Here is a 23,701-nt window from a genome sequence, read left to right as displayed (position 1 = left end):
GGTCCGTGAAGCTTTTTAATCTGGCCCGCCGGACCTGAAGATATTAAATTATTAGTGAGTAAGTAATAAAATAGTTCAGTGTTTTTAATGTTTTCAGTGCTTTTAGAATAAAAACACTTTCAATTGACATTAAAGCACCTTTTCTACATATCCCATATATGTTTTTTCTTCAATGAGGTGGGTGCTGCTCCGGCCCCTCTGTCAAATCTCAGAACCCATTGTGGCCCACCAGTCAAAAAGTTTGCCCTCCCCTGGTCTAATCAGTCGCATGGCAGCAACTCAATGCACTGAGGGATGTAGACAGGGTCGAGACGACCCGCCGAAGTTCGCCAGAATAGGAAAGGGAGGCAGGCGATTAAACTGACTTTGAGTGTTTGTTTGCGGCAGCTGAGCTGCTCTGAGTGTTTCAGAAAGTGCTGGCATAATGACACTTTCACGCACAACAATCCCCAGGGTTCGCAGAGATGAGAAAGAGAGGCTGGGTCTGGGAAGGAGAAGCGGGAAAGCAGCGTGTCTCCCTGTGAAAATGTCATATTGATGCCAGAGGTCAGGAGAATGGCTCAAATTGACAGAGGGGCAGCAGTAAATGAGGTATCAGTCACCAACGGAAAACCTTTGGGACAATTCACTTCAGAACATGGAAGTGCAGCTGCTAAAACTGTAAATCTGGCTCTCTGTTTTGGCTTTGGTAAATGCCGTCCATTAAAATATTCTGGATGTTGATGTGAAAACCGATTAGCTATAGCATTGCATGATAGACCATGATTGATATTGGAATTATTGCCCGAGAATGTCAATATTTGAATTTGATGGCCTCTCTTGCTTAAATGTCACTTCACACTAAACAAATACATTTACCTGGCAGCAACTCGGGGTGCATGGGAGCAATTACCCTGTCCTGTCACTTCTGTGGCTAAAGTGACCAGCAGCGTCTTGTCGTTCTGTTCTCACTTAAAGAAATTAGTTTGCAAGTTGTGGAGCGCCCAAAAAATGTGTGAAAAATGTTTTTTATGACGCAGTGTCTCTGAAACTTTCTATTAGCAAGTTAACGCATCCATCCGTTTTCTACCACTGGCCTCTCCTGCACTCCAAGTTGCTGGAGCCAATCGCAGCTGTATCTCAGGGTGAAGGCGGGCTTACTCTCTGGACAAGGCACCTGTTTGTCACTCGCCGTCATAGAGAGAAATCATATTCACACCTCAAAGACAATTGTAAGTTCACAAGGAGCCAAACGTGTCTGTTGACTGAGGGAGGGAGTTTTTTTTGCTGTGAGTCGACTGGCCGCTGCATCGCTGGGTCACCTTTGACTACAGTGAAGTACCTAAATTATGCTAGATCATTGAAGATATCAGTCAATCATATCTAGTCTCAACCCACCAATGCTGTAACCAGCTGTAAGTAGGTTGGCAGCAGTTTGGTACTGTAGCTATATTGACATCACATGCTAGCATGCTATTGCTTGTCATATTTATCTTTGGTGGCGTTTGGAAAAGTTACATTTTTATACAGTAAACTTTGGAGGCCAGAAAAATAGTCAAATCCCCTTACGAGTGCCATTGAAAACTAAATTTATTGCACTGATATCATTGTATCGCTTCATTGTATTTGACATTTATGGTGGAACCCAAAACGATTAGCTGAGTAGATGACACACTGGGGTTGCTCTTTCAACCGTCTGGTTTGATACAAGCAGCCTGTAGGTTGTGACCAGACTGCAAAGTTCACTCTAAAAATGTCCCACTTTGTGGCCTTTGGCATCATGCAGACGGCCCTAGGGCGTAGACAGAAACACATGTGGATCCATACTTGACTGATCAGCGATAAGCAACTAATCTGGTCCATGAGCACTTGAGCTGATGTTTGAAGTTTCCTGCCAAAGGGAGTGAGTCACACGCTTCAATGTGTTGAGGGTGAATCCTCGCATAGAGGCAGAGCTCCAGCTGTGCCATCTGATTACATGATTACACACACACACGCATGCACACGCACGCACGCACACGCACGCACGCACACACACACACACACACACAGCTTGCCATACCACCTCCAACTCATTCTCACTCCCAGTGTGTGTCTCGTGGCAGGAGACCAGCCAGGTGAGATTACAGCCAGCTGCTTCAGGACTGCTACTGATTGGATGGAGCAAGATGTGCCATTTAACTAAAAAAAAATGGCAGTGTACATAATGTGCATAAACTGTTTAGTGTGTGAGAACACCATCATTAAAAAAAAAAAGTGGTTTGCCTTAAAAAAAAAAAAAAAAACACCCTTTGTTGTGAAACATTCCATTCCAGACTCAAAGATCAAAATCAAGACCAAATAATAATCTTTTTTATGTGTGTGAAGACTGTGAGAACACACTCAAGAGTGTGTCTTGTCATGCACACTGACAGAAAATTGTGTTGAAACTGTGGTCGAAGTTTGATACAAATCTTTCTGTTTGCTTGCTTGGTGACCTGATTATTTTTTCTTCTCCCCTTTAAATCCAATGGCCTGGTTTCTTAAGTACCTTATGACACTGCAGTGGTGGAAAGTGAGCTGTGTGTGAGTGTTGGGGTGAATTCCAATTCCTCCCTTAACCCTCAATCTCAACCCTCAATCTCAACCCTCAATCTCAAAAATGTGCGCTCCCGCGAGGTGCAAGTGCTGTCCCGGTTCTAAGAACGTCAAGTTGAGGGACGAGTTTAAGGGCTGTATCGCCCTCAATATTGAGATTCTCCGGCACCACCCTTGGCAGTAAGGGCTACCCAGAAGGCATTGCGTATTTTCGCCAAGACATCTTCGAAAAAAAAGCGAGCTACAAATAGAAGTATTTTCTTAGTTAATAAAGATATGAATATTACCAAACCATTGTATTGTCTTAGTTTTTATGTTTTTATGGATTATTGACATCGTTGTTGCGTAACATTTTTTTTTTTTTACTTTACGAGGTTTGTCAACTGGACCGGAGGTCCCAGCTTCACGTTACTTGTATACCTCGTTGTGTAGCGAAGGAGGACTTCTTCCTTTTTCTCCGTCTTTTTCTTTTTCTCCTTCTTCTTCGTCGTTGTCGTCTTCTTGACTGACTGGACGTAGCTTTGGCGTAAGGCCGCCCCCCACAGTCTGAAGACGTAACTGCACTTAAGGGGTGTCCCATTTCTAAGCCCTTACACTTATTTTTGAGGGCCAAGATTGAGGGCCAAAGATTGAGGGTTAAGGGCGAGGGTTGAGATTGAGGAGTTAAGGGAGGAATTGGAATTGGCCTTTGGTCTGATTCTGCAGTCGACAACATTGAAATAGTCTTGTTTTGTATAGCAGAGAAAAGCAAAGTAAGTGTTGTTGGTGAAAATGCTGGTGAAAGTTTCTAAGTCATTGTTTCATTGCCTTTATCATTAGTCCGAGTCCTCCAGTACATATTTAATGTAGGTTAATAAACTTATTATGAATCAAATCCCTCAAATCTTGGAAAGTCCAGCTCGGAGTTCCTCTGTCTGTCTGTGCCTTTCAAACAGCCGGCTAAATGGCTAAACAGCTTCGAATAAGGAGCCTGTATCCCATAATCTGTCCAATTTGCCACTAGTCACAGTTTGACATTTACACCCATTTTACTCCATAATTTAGCCGCTCTGTGTGGTTAGGGACTGTCGCCTCACAGTGAGCTAGAGTGTGCGTTTTCAATTCCAGCCAGGGGACTTTCTTTGCTTTTGCGTGTCCTCCCCGTGTCTGCGTGGGTTCTTTCCAGGTATTCCGGCTTCCTCATGCGCTCCGCAGATGTCAGGCGTCACACTAGTTGGCCGAATGTAAATTTTTCCGCCGGTGTGGTCGTGAGTGCAAAAGCTTGTTCGTCTCTCTGTGTGAAGAAGCAGCGACTTCTGCAGCCAGCGACCCTTTTAGTTGACGACGTGCAGTATTAGAAATAAGTGTGTGTGTGTGTGGGCTTTGATTATTATTCCCTGACCTGTAAATACCACCTGGGGTTCTGGATGCCAGGGCTCAACTTGAATGTACACCTACCACACAAACGAGGACATTACACAAAAGACATTTTGTGTATTTGCTGATCTCCTCTCTCTCTCTCTCTCTTTCTCTCTCTCTCTCTCTCTCTCTCTCTCTCTCTTTCTCTGGCCGCGCAGGGTCGAGGAGCGTCCCTGCTCGCAGCCCACCAGGTGGTGCGCCGGCGTTTCTCCGGGACGCTACTGCTGCCTCCTCTGCGGAGGAGACACTCCTGCCAGGAGCATCAGTGGGAGAGCCGGCATGCGTCCGGGGCTCACGCTCTGCCTGTGGAGCGGCTGGAGGAGCTGTACAGTCAAGCACTGGCCAGTCGGGACGAGCACCGGTCAGTCAAATTGTCCTTTCTTTCTGTCTCGATGCCCCTAGTGGTGAACAGCGGGACAGGTCATGCATCCATTGACTGGCCAGATTGAAAATCCAGCAAACACATTTGGCATATTTTCCCCATTTTTGGAAAAAGAAAGCAAAACAAAAAACGGTATTATATTATTAACACCACTATTTGTCAAATTGCTCTGCAATATCATTATTTGTGTCTGAGTTCACTACGAAATGGAAATTCCTAATGGTGGCTGAAGCCAACGGCGAACTGGTGGCCATTTGAATGGAAACACATCATTGTGTCTACCAGCAGATTGTAGACAAGGCTCAACATGTTCCTGCCAAATAATGGGGCCAGTTTTAACTCAGAAATTGGAGAAGCTACATTCATTTTTCTTTTTTTCCTGCTTCAACCTGTCAGTTGCTATTTTGCCATGGTTTGGTTTTGATTGTGATCGGCTCTTTTCCTCCCTGCCCACGGCTAATGATTTGCCCTCCGTCCAGCACTGACACAGAGTATCGATTAGTCAGATGGGAAATGAGTGAAAGACTTGGTTAAAAAGCAACAAAAGTCCAGTCTTCAGCCTCCCCATTGTTGCCACGAGCCCCATTGTTTATTCCTTTCCTTCCCTCTACCCCTGTCTTTCTGGCCACAAGGTCGTAGACACCTTTTTCCCTCATTAGCTCTTTATACAGGGCTCGTGAGTCCGATGGGAAAATGTGGAAAGGCAAGGCTTTTATTGCAGCTGGGTGAAATTCAAATACGGTATGACTGTTGAATAATTGAGTCCATGGTCATCCTTTAGGTGATCCCATCAACAAACTCAACTTGCACATTATAATCAGAACTGTGTAGCTTTTCTGTCACGTTATTATCTGATGGAAGCAAGTCGCACAAGTTCCGCCGAACCTTGTGCCAAATGACGAATTTGCTCGCAATTACCTTTGAGTTGACAGCCAGTTCAGTTTCAGCTTTTCATGCAGAGTGTATTAACATTAACTGACAAGTGTGCTTGTTAGAGCATGAGATGGAAAAGTATTTTCTTATCGTCCCTCAATATTTGTTCAGTCAACATGACAGACGGGAGGTCGGGTCCTTCGCTCCTTTTTGCACGCAAGGTGCTGTGCGTTTTCTAACACTAAAACCAGAATTAATCCTGGTGCCTGGTATCTATCTATCTATCTATCTATCTATCTATCTATCTATCTATCTATCTATCTGTCTATCTATCTATCTATCTATCTATCTGTCTGTCTGTCTGTCTGCCAACTAGTATTTTATCCCAAGAGGTTGCAAATAGGAGGATGAGGGACACTGGCCATCTATTGTTGATAGTCTAAAATAATCAGACTTTTCCACTGGAGTCGGGGGATAATGAACAAAAATCCAAAAGTTGTGCGGTGTGATTTGGGGCTTTCTCATCATGCCACTATGTTGTGTTCATTCCACACGACACAGATGAGAGGTGACGGGTGAAAAACACATCTTTGCAGTCAAAAGTGGTGTGTATTTGAAATCAATACAACAAGTTAGCAGCGTGCTTGCGGCAGGGTGCGGCTCAGCGCGGCACGATGGTGGTGCAGCAGCAGTGGTTTAGCGACGAGGTTGCAGGTTCATTTTCTCTGTTTTGCCCGACTCTCTAGATTGTCTGTCGGCGGAAAGTGTGGCTGGCTGGTTGTTTATCCTGCCTGGCTCGGCAATAACCTGGCAACTTGTAAAGGGTGTGTGTGTGTGTGTGTGTGTGTGTGTGTGTGTGTGTGTGTGTGTGTGTGTGTGTGTGTGTGTGTGTGTGTGTGTGTGTGTGTGTGGGCTCTGGCACTGTATTGACAGTTTGGAACCTGTGCGCGAGTCTTAAAGATGTGGACTTTAGTCTCAGTGGAAATTATCACTGACACAACAGGGAAACAGATGGGAAGGGGAGGGAGGGGGGAGAGCGGCAGAGTGGGGGATGTCATCGGGGGGGTAGAATCAAAGAGAGAGAGTCAGAGAGAGAGAGAGGGAGAGGGAGGGAGGCGAGCGAGTGAGCGGGGAGGACCAGGCAGAGACGGCCAGAGTGTTTTCAGCACTCGTGCTGGCGGACAGCGACGCAGCGCCATGCCTCTGTCGCTCCTCTCCCTCCTCTGACTCCTCTGCAACTCTTCATCTCGTGTTGAGCCGCCTCGCCCCCCCACCTCCGGGCGTGACCGCCACAGCTCCCGACGCCTCTCTCTGAATCGCTCTGCCTGGCCGACAACATGGAATGCAGCACGCTGAGCAGAGATGGAGCGGGTCTGGCCAAGCCACCGAAGCACCTGTGGCGCCAGCCCAGGACGCACATCCGCATCAAGCAGCGCTTCAACTCGGACACGGAGCGCTACCTGTGCCGCAACAGGACGCTAGAGAAGCTACGACCCGGCCTGAAGAAGACCCGCATGTCCTGGCCCTCCTCGCTCAAACGGTAATTCGTTCTAACGCCCTCCTCGCTTTCAGTCGCAAACTTAAAGTTCCTGACTATGCGGAACATCTGTGAAGCGGTATGGGTATGAATAGAAAAATCCTGCAAAGTTTATCACAGACTACACAAACAGCTGAAATGAATGGCGAGTTGATTACTAATAACTAACGCAGCTAATGCAATGTGAATAAATGTGCCAACTCCCAGTTAATCTCCCAGAATATGGGGACGTATTACACAGTGGCGCATAGAGGGCTGCTGGACCCAAATCTGCCTGAGTTCAAGCAATAATGAAAAATTTGCTTAATGAATTTTTGTTGCCTGAGCACACGTTCTAAATTGCACTGTATCATCATTAGATTGTTTTGGTCAATCTCCATACATTGCAGGTAGTAAAATTGTTTTGTTATTATAGTAGCACCAGAAAGCCACCACCATCAGTATGTGAGACCACAGCCTCCTACGAAAATCTTACTTTCATCTCCAGACTGAATGAAAATGTAAACATATGTTCCCTCTACCAGAAAACATTTTTCACTTTTGAAAGTAGCCTGTCCTCCACTGTGATCTCACGATATGGCAATAAACGTTCACCCTTTGTGCTGCTCGCTACTCAAACCTGCCCACAGAAATGGGTGCTTTTATTGTGATAAGGAAAACTGCTCACACAAGGTGGGGTTCTGGTCGAAAATGTCGCTCACAGTCCCTCGAAAACCTGTGCACTCTTGTGAGCTTCTGTGCACAGCCCTACGCCGTGTGTTGCATGTCACACTAAGCACATTGTGTGACATAAAGAAACAGAGAGCAGCCACACTTTTAGTCAAGCCGACACATTTGATTGTAAATTATAGATGCACTATTTTTCATTTTAACTGATTTCTCTGTTTTCACATTCTACTGGGAGCGTTTTTTCACCCCAGTAAAATATTTATCAGTGTGGACATCAGTGAATCTTCTTCAGTTCATTGTAATCTTATTTTTCGGGAACACAAAGCTGTCATTTGTTTCATCAAAGACATTTATTCCAATGATATAATGGGACCTGTCAGCCCAGCCAGTTTGTTCTCGAGCCCTTTTGCATAAATTGTTGAAATTGCGCAGTAGATTTAGCATGTTCCGTCTATGAATCAAGCAGAGCAGATTTAATCATCGTTGGGTGTGCCGCAGTTAGAGATCAGCCTCACGTGGCTTCTATTTCTGTGCTCTTGCTGAACTGTTTTGAACTAAAATCGTGAGCAGACAAACATTTGCTGCTATAATTACAGTGTTTGGTATTGCAATCCTGGAACATTGGCAATTTGATGCAATTACCTTTTTATTGCGGCTACCAGTTATTGCAGTTTCAGAAACATACAATTGCAGAATATTTCATTTCTCTTTATTGTTGACTTTATCAGATTAGCTGGGTTTAATGAAATGAATAGGGGGGGGTATGTTGGTGAGATTTTTTACGTTTTAAAGCTCATGAAATGAAGCTGTGATTAATTGTGTGTGGCCCAAGCAGAGGCTGTCCAATTGTTACTAAAGCTGGGCTTAATTTCACACTTCATGGGTTTTTAAGGAAATACAACAGTTTATGTGTGTTGTTGTAAAGTTGATTACTTGTAAAACCTCATCAGTTATGCTAATGGAGAAATCTTCTTTCCAGTGTCTTTCAATAACCATCAGTTTGTGATAGAGTTTGTGTCAACGAAATCTGACACTCACTTCTCTCCTCTCACTTCCAACCTTTTAAGTGTCTCTCCATTATGAAAAAAGGATCCATTATTGCATTTCTGTTTGCAGCTGCGGTGTATAATCTGTACACACTGACCGCCCTCACTTCCTTCCTGTGTGGAAGGATCCCTAAATTGGCAAATAGGAGGAATGTAAAATGCAATGAAGTATTCTTGAGACAAAAATGAGAAAACTTTAAAAAGGCAGTTTACTCAAAGTTGAAATGTCAGCCATTTAACTCTCGCCACTGTGTTATTGGCAGCTCCGGTCTCTTTTTCTAATCACCATAATCATTCTGGAGTTTCGCAGATGGAAAGAATTCCAACCGGTTTGAACAGCGGGAATGGGCAAAGATAGAACCAGGAGAACAGAAGAGTGTGAGGCCAGCTAGTGTGAGGCCAGCTAAGTGTTCAGAAGACTCAACAAAGACAAGGCAACAAACTCAACACTGTGTTTTCCAACCCAAATATCCACTATGGTTGCACAGAGTAGGACAGTGTCCATGCAACTCCAGCATGCAGGTTCCCGTGTTAATAGTGCAGCAAATATGTCACATTTGAGTTTTGAGTGAACTGTCCCTTTAAATGCTCTGTCTTTTCCCCTTGACAAGCAATGAATGAGTTTCCTGTTGTTCTTTACATCCTCTGACAAAGTCGCCGAGGCCAAAAAACAAAACTAAAAACAACAAAAACAACAAAAGCAGCTGTGCTTTGCCACAAGTATGTTCATTCCCTTTTATTTATCAGCTGCTAATTTTGTATTCTGACACACAATTTCAAACAGTTCCCAGCTGTTTGGCCCACCCTGTTACTAAGAGAAAGAGAGAGGGAGAGAGCCATAACTGTGGCGATCAAGCATGCTCAGGAATTAATGTGACATGTATTTAGGAGCGTTTCAGACCATTTCTCCGCAATAGTTTCAGGGCTTTGCCAATCTGAAACGGTGTTTGAGCTTGTAGCTGGATTTCATGCTCTGCGTAGCTCTGTTGTCTGCGTGTGCTGCAGTTTCATCACCAGCCGGTGTTCACGCGGGCGAGCGCCTTGCAGCACTCGGCCATGAAGGCTGTGATCAGTGCAAACAAAAGTGTAACGCTAGTAAAGCAAATCAGCACATCTCTATGTTTTCTCTCCTGGAAATAATTCCTCAACAAGGTTTAACAGGGCTTTTGGCCGGGTGGCCCTGTTGCGACGACTTCGCTCAGTGCCCAAACATTATTGCCCTGAAAATGTGCCTTGCCAAGTACTAATTAAAAGGCAAGACGGAAAGCAGGAAATGCACTTTGTGAGGGGTTGTTATCGAGCACGATCCACATTAAAAAAAAAAACAATATTTAAAGAAAAGAGGTGTGATATTTTTTCTCTTCATTGGACGTAAAGGACAGATTAGCCATTTTAGTGGTGAGCTCGGTGAGCAAGGACTGCTTTTATATCTCACTTATGTGCAGATCACATAAATATCAAATTGTTGTTGTACTGAGCTACCTGAGATTAATAGATATACTACTGTACGTACTAATACCATATATATGCTTCAAGAAAAATAAATTATATGAAATGCTAGTTCTGGTTTGTCGCCACTGTCGTCTGTGTCTGACAGCCTGGAGGAGACCTTTTATTCAAATTCAACTCTGCATTAATGTGATTATCTGAATCATAACCTTCTCACTTCAAAGGGTGCCAAATTCTCGACAAACTTTGCAGGTTTGTACTTTTCGGATATACTCACTAAAGTTGCGTGAAAGTTACTTTCTCTCTTTCCCAACAATAAACTTGTTTGTGTTCCCCGCTTTGCATGAACCCTTGAAGGATGCATTTCAGTGTTGTCCTGTTTACTTCATCTGAAACAAATTAATGAAAATTGTGTTGCTTCGACCGCAATACGTTCACGCTGTATAATAGTACACAGTTCTACCGCTACTGTGATGTACTGGAGTTTCACATCTACAAATGTGCTTCTGACAAGCGTTTACTTAAAAGAGGGAGTAATAATCTAGAAATAACTTGTCTGATGAGCGGGAATTATAGTCTGACATTTTCCTGCAGCTTCAAGAGACGAATGAATCATTGATATGAGGGACGGAGCCGAGAAGCCTGCCACCTTTTGGCTGCAGGATGTTGTCACGCGGTCAGGTCTGTCACGTCTCATCGCGTTGCAAGTGACAGCGCACTGAGACTGTGAGTGGTGAGAAAGAAAACTGTGATGTGGGCCGATTGTCAACTTGAAATGGAATCATCTGCCTCAGAAAGCCCTTGTGCGGGGACGGGGAAAGAATTGCACCCGTTGCTATGGCGCCCATCTGTTTGCTGGGATAATGACATAAAGGATTCCCCACGATGTTGTTGGAGAGGACAGTGAAGCCATTGAAGTTTGGGGTGGGGGTGGGGGGGGGGATCCCATGTTTGGGACAGAAAGCTGTTGAAGTTGTCAGTTTTACAGAGCAAGGACATGCAGAATCTGCTGTGCTGTTGTGTGTACGGCTGTAGAGTTACTAAGACTGTTGCCTGCTCTGTGAATGTTTTGCTTGTATTGAGTTTCTTGATGAATTCTGCTGCTAGTCCATTCCGTATTGGCATAGTGTTCATTAATCATTTATACATCATGAAGTGTTTTAGAAACCAAAACCATCATGTATGTCTACTGTACAATGGATGAACGGATCATTTTCATGGATATCGATTCCAACCAAATCAGTGCTTTTTTTGTTGTTGTTCACAGGAATAATTTCTCATTTACACTGTATTGACGATTCAAACTGAAAGATGTGCGTTTCGGCGGCCAGGGCGTGGACTAATTGCATGGGTCTTATTGAAGAGTGAAAAGAGAAATGTGACACAGTGTGCATCCTTGCTCTTGTCAGCTGATGACAGCTGCACAGGCCCGGGGAGACCTTCTGCCGGTGGATTGATCTCATCGGGGCAGTTCGTCAGGGAGCTGTCACATAAATATCAGGTGGACGACAGACTGAAAGTTGTCCATAATTACATAACTAAAAGATGAAAACGAGTCTGGAAGCAGTAAGAAAGGCCAGTTGATGTACACAGTTTTAAATTCAAGTAGGATTTCTGTTTCTTTTTTTGAAGGATTTCATGTAAGTTTTTACTTTACATTTAAATTGAAAAGATATTTGTTTTTTGTCGTTAAAGCTATTAGTCATTACACAGCTGATCAGACTTGAAGTTGTTTGGTTTTGATGTTCTATCAATGATACAGTTCCTGCCGTTTCTTCTTCTGACCTTCTGTGTGTCAATCATTGATATTTTTATGAAGATGGACAAAGCTTCTGGTTTCAATAGGAGCGTCTGCATCCTACACCTGCATTCTAACGTTTGGCCAGCAGAGACAGCAAAAAATGGTTGCAAAAAGACTCAAATGAACTGCAACACTAAATTCATACCTTTACAAACTGCTTCAAAAATTGTTGTATGAATAAGTAGTTATCAAAGCTCCACTTTGATTGAGTCTATCAGTAAATTTATATCCATGATAATAATGATGATGCCGTTGTAATGCATAATAAGGGAGGATTATATAACTCTAAGTACACTGCAATGACACAGACAAATATACTGGAGCCCGCGAGTGATTGTGACCCATTCAGTTTGTAATTATTAATCATGACAGCAGCCAATGCCAAGTAAACAGGAAATGAAACCAACCAATGAGCCAGATGAGGCCTTTGAGAAACTCCTTTGTTATCTCTCCAGTGGTGTCCAACACACAGCAGAACGTGTGAGTCGCTTCCAAATGGGCAAAGTGTCTCATCCTCAGTCGGCAGGGATGCGCCACATCATCGTCTCAGTGGGATGTGAGCGCTCTCCCTGCTCTAGTTGGCACGAAGAGACACATGTTTTATTTTGGTGAACATTCAGCGCAGACTCCAACTCAGAACTGGAGAAGGGCCCCGTGTGAGTCATCTCAGTACCTCTTAATTAAATTGTCATTTTGAGGATTTGAGTGAAATAATAATTATTGAACGATTTGCAAATTATTTGATTGAAATTTAAATGTGATTCCCCCCGCCCCCCCTTTCTGTTTCTTAATTGTGTGAAAACCACACGTCTGTGGGTGTTGATTGATGTGCCTTGTGCGTATTTTTGGAAGCATGCAGACAATTGCAGGTGGAAGTTTGATCCCTTATCCATCTGGCACCGGCTGTAAAGTGCCGAGTGGGTGAGGCCTATATTGCCGGTGGAGGCAGAGCAGATCTGACAACTAGAACATGGTCGCCTTTGGTACATTATGATGGGTTTACAACAATATTTAGAAAATGAATTCCAAATGTGTTTACCTGCGGTTGCACGGGCCTCAGTAGCCGTAAAGCCTCAGTGAGTGTCTTATTCCATCAGCTGTGCCGCCTGTGTGTGTCGGGTGGGGATTGAGGGGAATTTAGTGATGATGAGGAGGGAAAAAACGGTCACACCTGGTTGCACTGTCATGGAATTGGCACGTTAGAATTCAGAGCTGAGCTGTGCTTTGTCTGTGAGAGCGGCCAGGGTTCTGTTTCTCTGTGGACCGGGGAGAAAACATCAGAGCATCCAGCGGCAGGAAATGATGCTGATGATGTTTCTTAAATGCTTTCACAAATTCTCACGTTGGAAAGAAAAATGGAATGGGAAAATAATTTAGTGGAAGAAACATCCATACGTCTTGGGGAAACCAGCCACTTCTCAATGTTGTTGGTTTATTTATTTGTTTATTTTTGCCACTTCAGTTATGATTGCATTGTGGCCGGCTGCCAAGCCCTCGCCACCTCCCCGCCTCCCCATCGCCACCTCGCACACAGACAACAAATGCGCGATATGCGCGCTGGCCTGACTTTGAGCGGTGACACCAGACGCAGCGACAATAGATCCTTCCCCAGCAGCTGACAGGAGGCAAAATGACTCTGATTCATCACATTGATGCATATCTGCCTCTTGGCTCATGGGGTATTTGTGTGCCAATTACTCAAGACACACAAGCCGAGCACGAGAGTCATCTTTCTATTTAAACAGGAAGGCCTGGCTGTCCTGCAGCAAAAGCACAGCAAACAATTGCTTCCCTCGTTGCTGTTCCTGCCTGCGCACCCCTGCATGCTAATCAGCCAGACTGTCCTGAACTCCAGCTGACGGGGACCAAGACACGTTGCGTCTTGCGACCTCTCGCTTCTTCATGTATTCTTTAAAGATTAGAATTCTTCACCCCTGCATCGCCTTCGCTTTGCTGTAATCCAAGCAGCTTCAGTGGATGCTCATTTTCATTTTTGTCCCTCAAGGATATTTATTTCTGCTTATATTTACTTAAAAAGTTTTAAAAGTGAGTCTAAAATCTGTTTAGTGTTTTATGTTAACTTATACAGCTGGTTTAAGCTCCTGCAGCCCCAGTGAACCCTGAGTGCAGGAGAAGCTGCAATAAAAAATAAATGAATGCCCGTTTCTGTCTGTTTTCCGTCTTCCTCTCTTCCTTTCAGCTGTTTGCTTCAGATGCCTTCACAGCAACTGGTCTCCATCTAACCCTTTCCTTTGCATCCTCTTCTCTCATACCCACAAACGTCAGAATTTCTTTATTTTTCTGTGATTTTGGTGATTAGAAACCTTGAAGGATAAGAATCAGATTAATTATTTCCACATTCTTTCTCTGCGTTAGACATTAAGAACCTGTCCTTCAGCCCTCTATTTCAAATTGCTATCTGAGGCTCAATCAACACAACATAATCCTCAAGAGAAAAAGGAACTCAAGGTTTAAAAAAATGAAAAAAATAAAAACCAATTACAGAGTTGTCAACCTTTGCCGAAGGTGATATAATCTTATTAGCATTATCAGGGTCCTAAATCATGTGAACGTCAGTTGCCAACGACCAATGTTTTCAACATTTTGCACTCTGTGAACTCCCTTGAATGCTCAACAAACCATCCTTTTCTTCTAAGGAGGTTAAAACTATACTTTCTTTATGGCAGATTGTAAACCGAGAGATAATAAAGAAAAAAAAACTTTTTTCTTTGGCAACAAAGTTTGAGTGGCTGGGTAAAAGACAGATAGAAAATATGAATACTATGGGACCTTTAAAGTCTTTTAATTCTAGAATTCCTGAATCCTAAAGTGGGGCTGTGAAAAATGTTGAGCCTTGTCCCATGACAATGTTCTTCCTGGTCTAGTATCATTAACGTCTGATCTAAATCACAGAGACGCTTGCAAGAGCAGCGACAGACGTCAGGGATTTAGTCATCTGGGAGCAGAATGCACATTCAGATTGTGTTAAATAGTTGGAATGATGCTCAGTCTTGCAAAGCTGTACACAGTAATGGATTTAAATGCCTCACATCATGATTAGCTGAGCACCCTGTATAAATGGATGATAGAAATGCAGATTGAATGTCTTTGTAATGAATGAAAATGAAGCTAAATGAGCCTAAATGAGAAAACTGTATATATGTATTTGTTTGCTGATAGAATTACTCATCAGCAATGATCACAGCATGTTATTATTTACCACCATACTGAGCAACGTCCTGCTTCAATACTTTATTCTTTCTTTCTTTCTCTGCCCCGGTGAAGTGTGCACAGCTGCAGCTACCAACTTTTAAAATGAGGTTCAATAAATAGATGATGTAGTATGATAATAAAACGCAATTAAATGAAAGTACATTGTTGTGTCAAGTGACCAGATTAGTTTTTGGTTCAATGGATACAATGCCTATTCAACAACATCATTTGTTTTTAACAACATTTAATGGAACATAGTTTTTTTTTTTAAAAAGAAAAGTTTTATGAATTTATAGCTGCTGTTTAGGCTTACCACTTTTTTTTTCTTTCAATTTAATTAAAATTCATTTCACTGGGAACACAGAAGAACCCATCAAAGCACTTGGGAACAGAGATGTTTATGCATCCCAGTGTTTGAGTGGTTTTGTCTCGTTCAATAACTGAAAAGCTGCACGTAGTTTCTCCTTCCCTTGAGTGTCGGGGAGTTCGGGGAGGAGGTGGAAAACAAGAAATTCCCTTGAGTGCAAAAAATACCAACAACTATTTTGACCTTTTGCATTTGGGCAGCCTTGTGTTCTCACCTAGTCTAGTCAGCTGAGAGCGAGAAACAGCCAGCGCGACCTTTTCAGTGGAAGCATCAAGAGGTTGGAGCGTCAGTGACTCCCTCCCCTTTATTTTGCATTAGACCCCCCCCCCCGCGGCGTCTTCTTAATGGATTCCATTGCAGTTTGTTTGTTGTGAGTAATACAGCGTGTGGATAGTGTTGTTCTTCGTAAAGCAGTGCTGTAACTACAGTTGATTAAATGTGACCGAGGGGGAAAAGTGGCACTTCACAGAGACACTGGAATGTCTGGAAATTAAACAAAATATTCAGACACTGAGGGAGGTGATGAATGTGTTTGGCTTTTTAATGACTTGTTGCATTCTGTATTTTCAAAATCACATCCGTTACTCCTCCAAGTGCCCCAACCACGGTGCAGTGACACATGGCCCGACAAATCTCATTGGCTCACTTTAACATGATATATGTTGCCATACACCAAGTGGTTACATTTAAGATTGCAACGTTCTTTCATTCCCCCTCCCTCTCCCGAGCTTGCCAGTGAACTACGGTGACCTGAGCACACAAACTGGGTTCCACTTCCGCTTTCTACTTTGTTGGTTTTTTGGGGACACGAGTGATCACCCTCAACATGACACACGCTGCCAGGCGGGCTGGATTGTCCACGTCGGCTGCCTTACAAAGCTATTTGGGAGCAAGATCGTTGCTCTATGTATATTCTTATGTATGCGTAAGAACCATTTTATGGGTAGGAAAACCAAATTACTTTAAATGTACTGTGAGTGTCCACTTTTATTAATGTAATTATGGGCGTTATATTGAGCTTTAACCAATATAAATATCACAAATCTGGCCAAATTTTACACACTGGACCTTTAAATCAATTCAAAGGTATTTTGGAATTTTGCAGCACTGTTTGCTTTTCTTTCTTTTTCATCACTTGATTACCCCAAGTGCCTCCATGTGCAAATTAATTTCTCCCTAAACTGGAATTTAAAATGAATGTGTTTCCACACGGGGGAACTTTCTATTTGCAGCTTTAATTGGTTCAATTTGAGGGTGAGTGCTAAGTATCCCTGTGCTGACACTGTGTTTGCTGGCTGTAAAAAAAAAAATAATGATAAAAAAATAAATAATAATAATAATAATAATAATAATAATAATAATAATAATAATAATAATGTTAATAATAACTGTCTATAACCAAATGAATGAAAATCATTACAGATGTCCTCGCCCAATTGTGTGCAAACTCTCCCCTGCGTCACCTCTGCCTCGGCCCGGCTTTTGTCTGTTCACCGGACTAAACTACCTCGCTTCAGATTCTGCCGTAACTGTCCGAGGCCTCGCAGCCGTGTGAAGGTCAACGAGCGCAGGGCAGGTCCTCAGCAGATGTCGTGTGTGGAAAACAACACACTGCTGGTCGCTGATGGGCTCTCAGTTGCCAAGGAGACTGTGCCGACTGTGACAGACATCGGCCCCATTCTGGTTCTGACGCGCGTCCTGCAGGGTCTCCGCTCCGGCGACCGGTCAGTCCGGTCCACTCGCCGCCGGGGTCGGCTCACTTCACCCCGAGTCTGAGCGCAGAGTCAGCGGTCGTAGCCACGGTCTTCTGATGTGATACCACGCGTGCCATGGGTTGCATGCAGTAAAAGAACAGTTGCTTTACACCTGTGTCGTGCTACTGCATGGCAATCGAGCAGCCAAGTAGTTAATTTCTCCCCGAGGGCACTAATTGCGGTAGGGTTCCGAAGAAATGATGATTATTGTCGTTGTTAACATTACTCATGGAATCCAATTGCAAGTGGTTGGATTCAGTGGCAGGAGGATGGCAGATGGCTTTGCGTTCAAAGGAAATTGTTGAGGAAAACGAGCCTCCGTGCAGCTACTCCATCCAGTCAAAGCGTAGCTGGCTGGCGATGCTTGAGCTGTTTTTATTTCTAGAAATTTCATACACAGCGTAAAAGAGCAACTGCAAGAAAAAAATGCGAAATAATTTTGTGTTTGTTAAACATGTGCCTTTTGCTGATTGCACCAGAGAAACAGCTTGTAACAACTAGCTGTAGCTGTAAAGTAACCACTAAAGCAAAGCTCTAACATTTGAACATAGGTAGAAACACGCAGACCTAAAATTAGACATTTTGGGGATCTGGGTTGGCTCGGTGAGCGGTGAGTATTCTGAAACGGCGGTGTTTCTCTGACAGCGTAGACAAGTGGCTCTGATCCAGCGTTTAGCCTCTTCATGTTCCTGGCTCGTCCTCCTCAGGAGCTGGCTAGGGCTGTGCGACTCCATCTGGACAGGCGGACACCAGCAGCAGCTCTCCCCACATTTCAACTTCCGCCTCTTTACCTCTGCCTTGGACGGTCGTAATCGGCCTCTTGAAAAACAAACTCTTGCACTCATATTCACATAAAAAATTAGAGAATTAGACAAATGTTGGCGTCACGGCTATTAGCGACGTCTTTGTGTTTTCCACGCAACACAAGTCTTAAAAGTCCAAATCCTCTTAAAACATGAGCGATCATTCCCACCTCGCTTGAGTTCAATAAGCAACGTTTCATCTTGCAACTCTTCAAGCAGTCATTAAATTCTGCTCCCGAGTAACTATTAATAATTAACAGTGCAGATTACAATAATTTTTGCAGTTAAAAGCCCCTTTCATGGCATTTCTTTTATGGTTTGGCTGAAAAATGACATCACTTACAGGAATCCAAATTCGAGTTACTCTTCAATTATTCAGTGTTTGGCCCTATTTCCAGAATTTCTACTTGATAAACACACATTATTGTAAGCATGTGTCTCGAAGCTGCACTTGTTGATACAGAATATTTACCTGTCGAAGCAACGACACAGAGACACTTGTGTGCATTGGATGCAAAAGTGATAGAGTGGCATTTTCAGCTGACCCCCCCCCCCCCCCCCAAGACACACACACACACACACACACACACACACACACACACACACATTCAGTAGTGAATGTTTCAAAGGCTTTGGATGGCAAGTCTGTGTGTTGATTAGTTTTCATTTTATCATGCGTTTCTTCCTGTGTGTCCGTGTGTGTGTGTGTTTTTCTTGTGTGTGTGTGTGTGTGTGTGTGTGACGCACAGAGAGAAAGGGGGGGGGGGAGTGAAAGGGGGGAAACAGGCACGACTAGCTGTGCCTGTGTTTTGCTTTATGTTGTAGGTGGGAGGAGGCAGGTGATGTATGACTCAGTCGAAAAAATAGTTTGATGTTTTCCAGCATTAGTCACTCTAAGAAAAGACCCAGGATTCAACCTGTCTTATTCCCCACAATTGACTCATAATGCCAGGCATTTAGTCGATGAGTTCATGCTGTCCCCACTTTTTATGTTTTTTCATGTAACAAGCTACATAGTCAAGGAAGGCTATCGCTCCTAAACTCTTAAAACAGCGGTTTAGGACGATGCGTTTGTTTCTGCAAGTTGCCATGAGAACCATTCTTCTCACCAAATTAAAAATAAAGGCATAAAAGTTTGACTTTCTACGAGTTGGAAGACCAAATGCTTATTGGAAATGTTGTGCTCGTGTGTTTGTGTGTTTGCGTGCGCATGTGGGTTTGTGGCACCACCTGCAGGTCACATTATGCAACATTTCTTATGACAGCTGTGTTTTTGTTGTGAACTCATGGTCCCTTCACAGCTCTCCTTCAGCACTCGGCCTCTCAGACGTAAGCAGCCGAATATTTCATAACTTTAACACAGAAGCAGTGTGGGACAAAAATATGTTTGAGCAAATAACGACGATATTATCCCTAACAGAGGACAGTTTTTCTTTTGGTATCAGTCACAGATAAGTGAGGCCGGTGTTGCCTTCGGGATGCATCAACCGCAGCTTTTGCTTTTTAAAGTCTCACCTGCCTACTGCAGTCTTCTTTCTTTGTATAAACTGCAATAAACAGCACAGAGAGACATTTTTAAAACTTTCCATGTGAGATTATCTCACGTCTCACTTCTCTAAGGGGAAATGTTCAAAGCTCAGCCAGTTTTGCCTTTGCGACTGCACTGGATGGGAACCATAAAACTCTGTGACGTAACCTCCCTATTGCCAACAACGTAAACCATGTCAGTGTTAATGTCTTCCTGAAGAAGACAGGTCATCTGGTGCCAAGAATCCCATTGTTTTTCCTTGGAACTGCTTGTTTGTGTTCTCATTACTGAAGAAAGATGTTGGCGGCGGCCTTGTTGACGTCTCTGGCGTCTCTCTGGCTTCAATTTTAGCCTGTTTGCCCTCTCTAGCTTCACAGCCCGCTCCTTAAAACTGCTTGTCATTTTCAATGTTTTATGCAATTCGCCTTGGGAGTAGGCAGGATGGATAGGATCAGGAATGAGCACATCAGAGGATGATGGAATCATGGTCTGGAGATACAGCCAGAGAGGCCAGACTGACATGGGTTGGACATGTACCGAAGAGGGTCGGGGAACACATTGGTGGAAGGATGCAAGCTTGGAGGAAGAGCAAAGACGATATTTGTGGATGTAGTGAAAGAGGACATGAAGTTCGTCGGTACAGGGGGTCAAATAGAGGCAGCTGATTGGTCGTGACCTCTCCCGCAGGGAACGGCCTCGTGGAAAAGAAGAAAGTGTTCCAGTGGTTTTCAGAGGCGCTCCTCCACCTCTCACCTCCTTCTATCGCGTATGGCAAATTCAAACTGGTCTTGTTGACGCAGTGCTTGGAAACACGCAACACGCTTTGTGTGTTTGTGTGTGTGCGTGTGGCCGTCTGTTTGTGTGAGTGCATGAATCAGTGTGCACACCGCTTGTGTAAATCTTACTGGCACACCATCACATATGACAGACTGCTTGGGTGTTCACCAGTCTGCCCCTGCTGGCTGTTGGGGTGTTGGGCTGAATGATCAGCCAACTCCTGCTATTACTTTTATTTCCTCCGCTTTGTAGCCTTCACCACTATTAGTCATATCATTTCGCCGCAAGAAAAAAAAAAAAATCCTATTTAAGTTTTTGTTTCTAAGCCTCACCAACATATCACTAATTGTGATGAGTTTGCTGACTCTGCCTCAGTATTAACAGCAGTGCTTTGAGTTGTAGATGTACCAGCTTTAACGTTAACGCTCTTGATTACAGAGCACGTGCAGCCTGCTTTGTTTTACTAAGTTAGAACGGCAGCATGAAGGCATGCGGTCCCATTGATTGATTGATTGGTGTTTGATTTGTATAGTGCACGAAAAACACCCCACTGCTATATTTAAAACAAATGGAAGATTTCATATTCAGCGTATTGTTTCCAGCCGCATTGTCTCCGGCTGACATGTGATGTGGGAGTTGTTAAAACTGAGAAGTGTTGATTAAACCAGCCCTTGACAAAAACAGATCTCTGTGTAATCTCTGTGGATCTCTAATGTAAGATCCTCAGCGTGATTAGCATCCAGACAAACAGCCCTGCCTCCTTTCAGCAGCTAACAGCTAACTAGCCGTTAGCTCGGTGGTGACCCTCCGAAGCCGTGGAATGAACCGTATTGAAAATCTGCACATGTGATGTACTAGTAAAGTGAAAGCCAAGTGTTCTGAAGCTGGAGAGTAGATTCACCGTGTTGACAGATAAAGAACATAGGAAAATATTTTGGGACAATCAGTCTGTGTGTTTTGGCTGGATTCACATTTTGTTTTGAGTCAAAAAGGTTCGGGTCACCGTCTGTCTGTGGGCTAGAAATTAATCTCAGCTTTGACGTAGGTTTTTCCATCACCCCCCTCTAATATGTCCCACTGGGGGAGCACTGTTGACTTGAGGTATAGCTAAAAGGCTAAGCAACATTTCCAAAGTTCCTCTTGTGTCACTCTGGTCCTGTGACTGCTAGGCAGCGTCGGCGCTGCGACGTGCTGAAGGACAAAAGAGGTTCAAACAAGTGCCGTACGCACTCAGTTCCCCTGAGGAAGCGACAAACCACAGTGGAACTGTTCTTCAGGCCCTGGCCGTATTTAGCTCAGACACAGCGCTGTGTAAACAGAGAGAGCGGTGAGGGGAGTGATCCCCTGCCTTCATGTCTGTGTCCATCCACAACCTCTGCTGAGGACAAGTTCAGATTCCCAAGTCTCCCCAGTGTGCTCAGAAGACAGGCTGGAGAGTCATCACGATCCTCCTCTGACTAAACGCTGTTGCTGTGAGATGGACAAACTGGACGGCCAACCAATCAACACTGGAACTTTTTTTTAAATTTTGTCAATTGAAACATTGAGGCAGCATGAGTGATGCTTCCTGGGAAAGCTCACAGAGAGACGCTTCCTTCCAACTCAGCGACTCTCCAAAAATCCACTCCAGACCTTCGCTGCTGACTCGCTCTCCGTGCGGCTCCCCTGGAAGGATGCCCCACCTCTCGCCTCTGCCCCCACGGAAGTTCCAAGTGAACCTTTGCATCGCCGCACAGCGCCGCTTCACCTCTGCTCACACCCCCAGGTAGCGTTAATAATCATTTCCTTGTCTAATACGGTTTAACAGAACCTGAGTGTTCATAGTGGGTTCATAGGTTCCACAGGTGCAAACCAGCGGTATCTGTCCACTTGAAAGAGACGCACTGCTGTTTATTTATTGTCATTTCCTGTGTTAACGACCAGAGGAAAAGTTTTCTAACAGTTCACAGTCTAATGTCAGCTTCGGGGTCCTCCATTTATAGCTTCTCTTTGCAGACGGCCTCTTAAGTAATCCACATGTTATTCAACGATTTGGCCTACGTCGTTTAACAGCGCAGACGTACAGTAGGAACATTCCACCAAATTCTGTAAATGAAGACCAATGTGAAAACAGTCAGCAAACTCTCCATCGAGACTGTATGGGATTTACCTCCCTACCTGCCGAACTTTGTGACCAATCATGCCATACACATGACTCTTGCTGTACAGTTTCTATATCTGCTTTGATATTCTTGACATTGTGAACACAAAACTGTAAGAAAGCGGAGGTATCAGATGTCAACACGATTTACTGGAGTCTCTCTTTAGTTCCCCTTTAACTTCAATTCATCTTGGATGTTGATGATGATCCAGAGGTCACCAGTCTCTGAGCTTAAGCAAATATGAGTGCGCGCGTGGATGATAGATATCTGCAACTTTTCCACGTCATCAGTGTATGCCCTGGGATGGCTGTTACAAAAAAAACCCATTGTATAAGTGGAAGGTAGCTGTGGGAGAGGGTGATGCTGCTGACGTAGGGACCTGTGCCTGCAACAATGCGGCTTGTTGTACTTGTACAAGGAAAGAGAACTCCTTGTTTTGTGCCCCAAGTGCTTCGGAGCCACACTGGAAGGAAAGAAGATTTTGAGGCAGTAGACATTCTGCATGTGTGAAGATTCTGTTGAGCGGAGCTCACACTCAATAAAGGCACCGACCTCAAAGCGGTGACCACAAAACTAAATCCCGATGCGCGATTTACGCAAATGTATTTTCCATTCGCACAATCACGATGTACAGTGCATGTGACTCGAGGAAACAGTCGCAGTAGATTGTGGACGACCGTCAGTCAATTGCTTAAGAAAATTTGTAGGTGTATAATCAAATTACTGATGGTGTTATGATAATTCTTTATTAGACAGAGACAATGTATAAATAAAAAAGCTTGTTAATCTGGAAGAAGAGAAGAGATTCCTTTGCGCCTGGGTTTGCTATCGGCTACTTTACTTTAGCTGTCCCAGGGTAGTCATGCACAAAAATGTGAAAATACATGAGGTACAAAAATGTTTATACACTGCAAAATGTCAAGCACACATGAAAGCTACACAAACAAATATTTAAATAACTGCATAGCATAACACACGAGTGTGCTGAGCTTTTTTCCTCGAGTTGTGCAAACAAGAGATTTGGGAAATTTATTTCTTGCATTTATTTTGTTCACTGATTCTTTTTTATATTTTCTAAGAAAGGTTTTGAAAAATATACGTTCATTTCTGTGATGGCCAAAGGTTTAAGCTGTTTTTGGATTTTTTTTTCCAGCCTGTTAATTTATTATTTAATGGATGTTTACACTTACCTCAAACCGGCCTCAGGTATCAATGGGTTATTTAGACACATTGAGTTGTTCTTTGATTTTCTGTCGTTCTTTTCAAGTGGCAACCTCGGCAGCTTATCAGCTCCTTTTTGTCTTACAGCTGAGACTAGTGTTAAAAACCTTGGCGAGTACTGACCACAGTGGGTTTCCTTTGTTCGCAATATTTCTCCTTTTAACCCTTTAAACCTAGAAAATCACA

The 23,701-nt window shown here is 43.7% G+C and overlaps 1 protein-coding gene across 5 annotated transcripts in view; it reads left to right on the top strand.

Annotated features, from left to right (window-relative positions):
* Window positions 1-23,701, top strand: part of pde4cb (phosphodiesterase 4C, cAMP-specific b) — a 64,641-nt gene that overhangs the window by 8,054 nt on the left and 32,886 nt on the right. For 3 of the 5 annotated variants that reach the window (XM_076022692.1, XM_076022690.1, XM_076022691.1), the window contains one exon: window positions 4,113-4,315. In XM_076022692.1, coding sequence (XP_075878807.1) covers window positions 4,113-4,315 — 203 coding nt within the window. Of the gene's footprint in view, window positions 1-4,112; window positions 4,316-6,312; window positions 6,750-23,701 lie in introns of those variants that run through there. The other 2 variants (XM_076022693.1, XM_076022694.1) reach the window with 2 other exon arrangements.

This window comes from Nelusetta ayraudi, unplaced genomic scaffold, assembly GCF_046127955.1.
Source record: "Nelusetta ayraudi isolate G7.1 ecotype Tasmania unplaced genomic scaffold, CSIRO-AGI_Nayr_v1 ptg000013l, whole genome shotgun sequence".
NCBI lineage: Eukaryota > Metazoa > Chordata > Actinopteri > Tetraodontiformes > Monacanthidae > Nelusetta > Nelusetta ayraudi.
This window is presented reverse-complemented; position numbering and strand designations above follow the sequence as displayed.